This window comes from Anguilla rostrata, chromosome 4 (assembly GCF_018555375.3).
Source record: "Anguilla rostrata isolate EN2019 chromosome 4, ASM1855537v3, whole genome shotgun sequence".
Classification (NCBI taxonomy): domain Eukaryota; kingdom Metazoa; phylum Chordata; class Actinopteri; order Anguilliformes; family Anguillidae; genus Anguilla; species Anguilla rostrata.
In genome coordinates this window covers 66,503,955-66,513,699 of record NC_057936.1, presented here as the reverse complement: position 1 = coordinate 66,513,699, position 9,745 = coordinate 66,503,955, and the positions used below count along the sequence as shown (strand labels likewise).

General features: G+C 45.4%; 1 protein-coding gene across 1 annotated transcript; it reads right to left on the bottom strand.

The window, feature by feature from the left end:
• Positions 1 to 1,058: 1,058 nt before the first annotated feature.
• LOC135254246 (uncharacterized) lies at positions 1,059 to 9,635 on the bottom strand. The gene is made up of 8 exons (XM_064334406.1): positions 9,613 to 9,635; positions 8,354 to 8,465; positions 6,945 to 7,010; positions 6,293 to 6,421; positions 3,941 to 4,069; positions 3,286 to 3,351; positions 2,968 to 3,093; positions 1,059 to 2,510 (listed from the first exon to the last, which is right to left on the bottom strand). Exons 3-8 carry the CDS (start codon positions 6,966 to 6,968, stop codon positions 2,277 to 2,279), a joined length of 708 nt encoding a protein of 235 aa, XP_064190476.1. The 5' UTR covers positions 6,969 to 7,010; positions 8,354 to 8,465; positions 9,613 to 9,635; the 3' UTR covers positions 1,059 to 2,276.
• Between the last annotated feature and the right edge of the window lie 110 nt (positions 9,636 to 9,745).

Here is a 9,745-nt window from a genome sequence, read left to right as displayed (position 1 = left end):
GCATTATCCTGCACATCCTGCACACCCTGCACATCCTGCACATCCTGCACGTCTTGCACATCCTGCATTATCCTGCACATCCTGCATTATCCTGCACATCCTGCACATCCTGCACGTCCTGCACATCCTGCATTATCCTGCACATCCTGCACATCCTGCATTATCCTGCACATCCTGCACATCCTGCATTATCCTGCACATCCTGCATTATCGTAATGAGGAGGAGTTCTGCTGGAAAACAAGGTGCGTTTAACCTCTATTTACTTATGTTTGTTTCTGTAGTTCTGTAGCAGACACACTGCTCATTCTGGGCCAGAAGCTGTACAGGCTTTAGGGGGGGAGGTGTGGGGGGGCGTGTGGTGTAACGCTAAAGTAACCACTCTTGTGATTAGAGACTTGGTCCTTTAAAAACTCACCAGCACTTAATGGATAATATACTGCATATGGACTCTTTTGTGTGGAAGTTTTAATGTCCAGCATCCCTCTACCCAAATCTGTGCCCTTTCCATGGGGCAAGTTCAGATTCCCAACGTCAAACTCTGTGCCCAGGAAGTCATACCCACATTATTCTGCCCTTCTGCACATAAACTTCTCTAAATCAGTTAGTCTGGACAGGTCCGTACCTGGAAGTTCTCCTAATAAAGCATATTTTGGCAGTAGCCTTGTCTGTTTAAGTTGTTTTTTTTCCAATGAAATTTTCCTCAATGGCCTGCTGGTTTTGACTGAACAGCATTTTCCTTGGATGATCTGGCTGTTGGGAATGAATCACGCTTTCTCTTGATGATACAACAGCGTGCTGATCAATGAGCACTTTCACTTCACAACTGATGACTTCAGCTTTCCTGCTGATCACTTGGCAGTTTTGACTGAATTGCACATTCCCTCAAACTGTACACAAAACATACATTACTCACTAATCACTGCACACATTGTATTCACCATACACTATACACACTGTGCATAAAACACTATAAACATTATACACATAATTGCACCTATACACATGCATATACATACTCTCATACACACACACGTCATCCTTCAATGAGCACAAGATGTATTTTTCCTGTTTTATTTCTTCTTCTTTGATTCTTTTTAAATAAAACAATTAGACACTTTACATTTTTTGACTCGATAAAAATAGTTTTGTATATACAGGTTCAGATGCTTAAATACATATTCACACACAGATAAACACGCAGTGTGTTTAAAAGCGTGGACACACACACACACACACACACACACACACACACACACATAAACACGCAGTGTGTTTAAAAGCATGGACACACACACACACACACACACACACACACACACACACACACAGATAAACACGGTGGCGGTATCGTCTGCTGACATCAGCAGTACATCCTCTCTAAAATTAGAAACATGTTCTGAAGCTTCTCCCAGTGAGGAAAAGAACTCCAAAAACTCGAACCAGATGAAAAAGACAAAAACAAAGAACAAATGTCATGTTTGTGTCTGACTTCATTTCATTGTACAAAAGGCAGGAATCCAACCTCACGAATATCAGTACAAATCCGCAGGAACAAGAGAGAATAAACACTGAACATCTTCAGAGAGGTTATATACACACACACACAGACACACACTCACTCAGAGCACATGTGCACATACACACACACACACACATTACACACACTGTGTGTGTGCAAATATACCTGCATATCCTCATGCAACCAAATAATTCCCTTATTTGGATATTCAAAGTATTGAAATATAAATGATTGGTGATTTATTTTTTGTGAGAAAAGAGGGCTTTTCTGACAATTTTCAGTATTAATTATACATGTATCAATATAACACCAGTTCACTTGTGAACAAAGCACTTGAAATATATAAATTATTGTCATTTAAACTGAGAAACATACTGAATAATGCAGAGAAATATATTACGAAACGTATATCGTTCCACGTTTCCTATGGGTAAACAGTAAATGTGGGTTTGGAGCCAGGTCAGTGTGTCAATGCGAAGACCGAACGTTAGCAGCGTTCCATTCCACTAAATGCATTTCGCGGGCGGCCTCCTCCCAAGCCGCACAGGGAGAGAGGGAGCAGGAGCACATCGCTAAATCGCTAAATATACGTCAACCCCGCAAGCCTCGAACCCGTGACGCGTGTAGCCGTGCTGCGAACGAGAGGGAAGAGCAGGCCGCAGCATGGACAGCGCGACTCCGTCGGCTTACGCCAGAGAGAGCTTCAGACCGGGCCCTCCTGGCGAAGCGTCCGGCGGCACGGCGGGACAGCCTGCGTCAGACCTGCCCTCTCGCCAGGGGGCGCTGTTGGGCGGGAGGGCTCCGGCTGGGTTTCGGGGGTCGCGTGGTGGTGGGGGGAGTGGGGGAAGGAGGGGAGGCGGACCGCATGGGCTGGTGGGACGCGGAGTGGCCCCTGTTTCTCCCGGCGATGGCGGGAAGGCCGTCTCCCTGGCGACAGCCGCAGGGGGCGTGGCTCCTGGGTTTAGGGGTGCAGACGAACGTCCTGGTCACCTGCGAGCGCAGACAGGTGGGGTGTCCAGAGTTCAGCACACAAACTGAACACTGTTCCACCAGTGATGTGTCACAGGTGACTATTCCACTTTTAGTCTTATGTTTTACAGCAAATTAGCTTCTCCTGTGTAACTCCAGAAGTATCTACATCTAGCAACCACAACTCTGACCTGGCAACCACAAATCAGCAACAATTAAGCAGTTAGCACAAGCAGAAACTGGGTCAGAGAGAGGAGCTGGCTGTTCTCTGAGAGAGGAGGTGATGGGAGTCAGAGAGAGGAGGTGACTGTATGGAGGAAAGAGGAGGTGATGGGAGTCAGAGAGAGGAGGTGACTGTATGGAGGAGAGAGGAGGTGATGGGAGTCAGAGAGAGGAGGTGACTGTATGAAGGAAAGAGGAGGTGATGGGTGTCAGAGAGAGGAGGTGTCTGTATGGAGGAGTTGTGCTGTTGGTGTACCTGGGCCCGGGCCTTCTGCATCTCAGCATTCAGGGTCTCTAGCCTCCTCTCCAGCTCCACGTTCCTCTCACACAGCTGCCTCCTCTCTGCTCTCTCCTTCTGGAAGTCCTTCTCATGGAGCCACACCTGCACACGCACACACACCCACACACACATGCACGCAAGCACACGCGCGCACACACACACACACACACACATTAGGAATATTGCAGGAGACATAGTGAGGACCTTGTTCCAGTGTTGCTTATGGCGCCGAGCCCCGCCTCCTGCTCGGGTGTGTGTGGAACGCCAGGTGTTTCCATGGTTACAGCTCGGTACCTGATGTCTGAGCAGCTCCACCTGTGTCCTGCTCTCTCTCTCTTCCACCAGAGCCTCACTCAGGATCTGCAGGACAGAATGAGGCATTCTGGGAAAACACTTTACCACAAAATACACCACACACACACACGCACACACACACGCACACGCACACGCACACTCTCAAATACAGACACTATATACTTCACACACATACGCACTACACTATACCACACAGACACACACACACGCACACACACACACACACACACACACAAGACCAGGTCCCCTGCCGTGTGCTGTCCGGGAGGTTTTCATTCCAACCCCATTCAACCGCTAGAGATCTTGTCAAGCCATTGAGTGGCAGAATCAGGTGTGCCTGATGGTAGAGCTGAAGACCTGTGTGGCAGGCCTACAGTAGATCAGCAGGAACAGCCCAGGATTAAGCCATCAGAGTCAGTGTGCGAGGCCTGGCTCTTCCTGAGGAAACCTTTTCCCTTTATTAGATTTGCTCTGCGGTCAGTGGGAGAAAGGACCGCTGCTGCCTGTACTGGTGCAGATAAAGGCACTGAACACACACACACTGAACACACACCCTGAACAGACACACACACACACACACACACACATACCCTGAACACACACACACACAGTGGACATTTACAGACACACCCACCTTGTTGAGTCGCCTGATCTCAGATTGCTGTTGCTGCCCCCTCCTGGTGAGAGCAGTGACCTGCAGTCTCAAGCCCTGCGCCTGTCTCTCGGTTTCCAGTAATTCAGTGCAGACCTCAGAGTTTCGCTTCTGCAGAGTGGACAGAGTTTCTCACAGTCAGAGGCACCTTACTGTTAACAGCTTCTGCAGAGAGGAGAGAGTCTCTCACAGTCAGTACAGATTAAACTCTCCATTCTCCGTCCTACTTTGATTTAGAGGGCGAACGTACCATCTCCTTGGCCTTTTTTTCTTCTTTCTTTTGCATAGCTAGATAAACTAAAGCCACTTCAAACACTTTAAACTTTTTGTTTTGCGTTGTGATCTCGCGTAGCCCTTCTCTTTATACATCTATGGCGTAGCCGCGAGACGGGGGTCTGCGCGAGATTCCAGCCCCGGTTAATAGCTGCCTCGTAATTATTCGTAATTATTCACGCCCCAGCGGCGTGGAGTGACTTTAAACGGTGCGGTGTTCTCACTGAGTATACCGACAACGGTGTTCGTGGACATGTTCGCCGGTGGTTCTCAATCCTGAAGTTCTTTCTTCTTACTGAGTATACTGCCAGCTTTACGGTTAACAGCCCTCTTCGCCTTCACTGGCCGGCCTTAGACCACGGCGGACCGGTCATACTTTCAAACCGCAGAATAGTAATGAGCTGCTAGTTGTTCTTAATTAGACGCGATGTTGACTGAAGGACGATTTACCCCTGAAGGCCTGGTACATACTCCATGCAAGGGACATAAGGAGATACGCAAGCTCCTTGTTTACATACCGCATGTGCGTGTACCAGCTTCTCTTGGCCCTGTCTAAGGTTATACACCACAAATCCACAAGGTGGCAGCCTACGTTAATCAAATTTTTAAAAGCAGTTTACATTGAAAATGATTACTTCTTCGTTTACGGTTTGTTAGTTGAGCCGTATTTACATTTCGCTCCTCTAAACAGAAACACGTGAAATTGCACCAAACGTTTTGCATCACATTAAAAATTTTGGATGATACGTTTTGCAACGCAGCACTGCGGGAAACGCCCCTTGCATGGCTGGTTGCCCTGATGCACGCGTTTGTTGCGTAGGGCAGTGGTTCTCAGACTCGGTCCTGGGGGACCCCTGTGTATGCTGGTTTTCATTCCAACCTCAGCTGCAATCACAGAATTTTAACAAGCTGTTAATTTTTCTTAATTACGTGCTTTTCATGTTTTAGAGCTGGGGTCCCCAGTTTTATCCAGAAAGGGCCAGTGTGGGTGCACACACCTGATCCTGATTCTACTAATCAATGTGCTTAGCAATGACTCTAGTGATTGATTAGTAGAATCAGGTGTGTGCACCCACATGAAAAGCACCTAATTAAGAAAAATTAACAGCTTGTTAAAATTCTGTGATTGCTGTTGAGGTTGGAATGAAAACCAGCATACACAGGGGTCCCCCAGGACCGAGTTTGAGAACCACTGGCATAGAGTATCAGCTTATTCCAATAACATACTTTATCCATCCTTGCTTCTTTCCCTAGTAAGGAAGGCTAAATGGGTCCAAAAATGTGAAATAGACGCCTGGAATCACGCCTTGTCAACGCGTTGCTTGTGTGTTCTCAAAGCATTGACAACGCATGATTCCAGATGTCAATTTTACACATTTTTGACCCATTTGGCCATCCATACCAGGAAGGGACACAAGGAAAGGAAGTGAGGACAGGTAAAATATAAGCGATTGGATCGAGCCCTATGCACCAGGCCCAAGGCCCCATTATGCCAGAAACAGCCTGCCATGAAGAAATATGCAATATTAACATCCTAGTACTTTTAATCAGTCATATCAACCAAGTGTTTCAAGTGTCTGTAATGTGCTGTATGACAAACGAGTCCTATAGAACAAGGTTAAATTTGTGAGTTACTTCAACTATAGACTGACTGCTGAAATCCCTGAGGTCATAACTGCTGAAAGTGTGGTCACCTGGTCGCCGAAATTAAACAATTTGTGGGGGAAAAAAATGATTCAAATGACAAAACAGATATAATTATGTGCCGTCTTGCTCAATGCTATTAGAATTTAATTAATTTGATTAATCGTAAATTCTCAACAACCTTTATTGACCAAGATATTGCCTGTTACACACTGTTTAAAGGGTAGACTTTCTTTACCATTCTGAGAACAATTCTGGTATTTAAAATATAAGTCAAAATAACTGGTATGAATCAACCGGCATCGAGTGCATCATTTTATCAGTACAACGAGAAACGTGTTCAGGCGAAACAAAAAAAATGCAATGCGACCAAAAATATTCCGACAGGCAAATATTAATAACAGCAGCTTGACTTGCCAGGACCGTCTCTGTGGTTCGTTCGGACTGCGAGATCTTCTCCTCAAGGTGCACGTGCTTCCTTTCCAGCTCCTCTTCATCTGGCGCGCATGCGTGGCATGCCGCGAGCCGCTTCCTCAGCTCCTGAATCTGATGGCCCACAGTTTGCGCGTGAACTCAACAGTGATGCAGTGAACGCGTTAGAAAACAGAAACGTTCTCCTGAGCAGACACGGGTCAATACAAAAACAAACAAACAAAAAAAAAAACACACGAGTTCAGTTCTCAACTGAGAAAACGACTGTCTTTAAAATTCTGTAATAGGGTAACTTAATCTTTTTTAGCATCCATTGGTCGTGAAATGTAACTCTTTTTAGCTTTTTAACACAGTTATAAATAAATTAGTCAATTTTAAGTTGAGCCTACTCCGCTAATTTAGTCCGATTGGCATTTAGGTTCACACTATGCGTCACCTGTCCAGATAACCAGCTAAGTAGCGGACACGCAGTATCCTTTATTACATAAATTATGTAATAGATAAAAAAGCATCCATACCCTGGAGCCATCCATAGGCCATAATCTATCTTTTATTACAGGGGTCGCTTGAGGGGAGAACAGTACGCTACTCACGCGCACTTCACAGAATCTGACAGAAAATTTGACAAATTCATTACCTTTGCTTTATAAAATCCCTTCATTCTTTGGTACTGCTCATCCCATTTCTTATTGACCTCCAGAAGCTGCGAGAAAAAAAATACAATAAGTCGACGGCGATGAACGTCTGTAATGTAAAACGTATTAATTCCTTTCATCGTTCGCCAAGTCTCGTCTCGTCGTGCTCAGCGATGCCACGCAAACGTGCCTCCAATCGTTGCCTCTCCAGCGCCGCGATACGGTGTTGGTTGTCCTCAGGGTCAGAAAAAGTACGGACGGCCGTTGGCTCAGCAACCTGTGTTCAAGAGTATTCCTCTGCATTATAAAAATGTTTTCCACGTTTCAAAATAAATAAATAAATAAGATCAGATTTCTGCGGCAGTGTGGGTTTTTCATTTGAGTGACCATATCTTTTACGCGTTTGCAAGTCGCAGTATGGTCACTTGTTGACTGAAGAAGTGTTAGAAAGTTCAGTGTCAACTGCGTTGACACACAATAACAGTCAGTTCCGCCAGCGCTCGCGGCATGTAATTGCTTGTTTCAGGCGGTAGGTTTCCAGCGGCCGAGCAGAGCTCTTACCTGTCCGGTGAGTTTGGGGTATTCCACTGACATGGTTACCTCCGCATCTACAGACTGCTTCGGTTCTCTCCAAAACGCCACCGTTTTCGCTCCAGAAAGGGACGAGAGAACCTGTATTTTTATGCTAGTGGCCACGTCCACCGATATGAACCCCCGCGGAAACGCAGGCTGGTACTTATAGTCCACCCGCTCAATAACTGGGTCAGTCCCCGATGTCACAACAGGCACGTGTCTGAAGCATCTAGCGTAAGATGGAAACCACACTTGTCCTCTATTATCGGAATAAAGCAACCAGGAAGTCGCGTTCGGGAGGAACCAAACGTTAAAAAAAGAATGTACAAAACGTTTTCGCTTTACGTCAGAAATATACAGTGACTCAGCTGTTGCCGTTTCGCACTTGTCGGATATTACTCAAAACAAATCCTCTCTACCGTCGTGAGAAATTAGAACTTGGCCTGTTTTCTCACCGCGTTAATACAATCACCTACTTTTATGAACGCGACAGTGCGTTTGAAAAAGGAACAGTGCATTATACTGGGGTAGTGTGGTAAATATTGGGTACTATTGTGAACTGTGAGGAGTGACTTTTTGCTATAATGTGAGGCATGTCTATAAAAATATGTTCTCAGATCCACAATATGGGATTAAATCCGGAATGATCCCAGATAATGCCAAAGGTTTTAATACATAGAATGCTTCTTCTTGACCTCTTTCCCAGATATCCATAAATTGCTTCATATGAAGCAATACTTCTGGCAAAGTGTGTGTGTGAGAGAGAGAGAGAGAGAGAGTGTATCTGCTACACCAGTTTTAGTCTTCCATAGGGGTGCAGTGACTGCCTGTCACTCACCTGTACCTGGGTGCCAGACTCCTGTCCTGAGACACACCTGCAGCTTCCAGATTGGTCTAGGCCCGGTGCATCACGGAACTGCAGGCTTCCTCTGACCTGTAACCTCAGGCCACTATCAAGATCCACACCGTCACGTAATGTAGTAAAAATAAATACATTAAGTTGTAATTTGTGTTGATTTATAAAAAAAATTTTTTTTTTGGCTGTTCAGAAAGCCACCATTTTCACAGAATTACCCAAACAATGCATCCACACGTTTATTGAATGAGTGTAAATCCTTTATTTGAATGAAAACAAGTCGCAAAAACACAAAATGCACGGCTTAAAGGATAACGCTACGTCATTTAAACCAATTCTAACACGCCTGTGATTAAGAACATTGCTTGCTTTCTAGGTAGCTAGCGGGGCTACTGCGGCTAGCCGTCCCACTTAGTTGCAGTTCCTGTCATGGCTGCCTGCCAGAACACAAACAGAAGATAGCTTTAACTAGTAGTGACTAGCAAATGAAAGTTCCTTTATTCAAATCCAACACTCAAAGGTTTGCTTGATTACAGAGGTAGGTAACCCGGAGTAAAAAGACTGACCATATATTTACGCCACCACCCTACACTAAACCACCTGATTCTAATTAGAATAACTCTTCAGCATGACAGGAGAACTAATTATTGTAATCACCTGGTTTAGTGCATGTTGGTGGAGCAAATACATGGTCAGTCTTTTAACTCTTTGAAGCCGGGTTACCCACATCTGCTTGATTGTTTTTTCATAACTATTATCAATAGCACGTTAACCAGCTAACGCTAGCTAGGAACATCGCTGATTAAGAACCTACTGTTTGGTAGCTAGCAGGGCTAGCCTACTGCCGCTAGCCACTCCAATCACAGTTCACACAGGGACTGTCTCCTTTATTACGGTCTCTTCGAATGCTGATAGAAGCTATAAAGCTAGATTTAACTAGCTAATTAGCACGTGTCCGTGCAGTTATTTTGATCAAGCGTCTACTTAACTACTCTTTATTTATTATTCAGGTGGCATTTGCTACCTAACTAGCAAGCCAGCGGAGCAAATGCCACTGTAGCCACCCCACTATCCGAAGCTAGAAGGCTAGTTTCGTGTCAAGTACAGAAACCATCTGCATCATATAGTCCAGTGGTCTCCAACCCTGGTCCCGGAGAGCTACGGGGTCTCATGGTTTTCATAGTGACTCTACACTTCATGAATCAATTAGAGCGGTTGATTACACAGTTTACTCAACTCACCTGGTGTCTTGGATCTCAATTGGGTGCTGCTGATTTTAAGAAAAAAAAACAGCAGATCCTGCAGCTCTCCAGGACCAGGATTGAAGACCACTAATATAGTCCGTAGATCCATTACCTATCTCAACCTATCCGA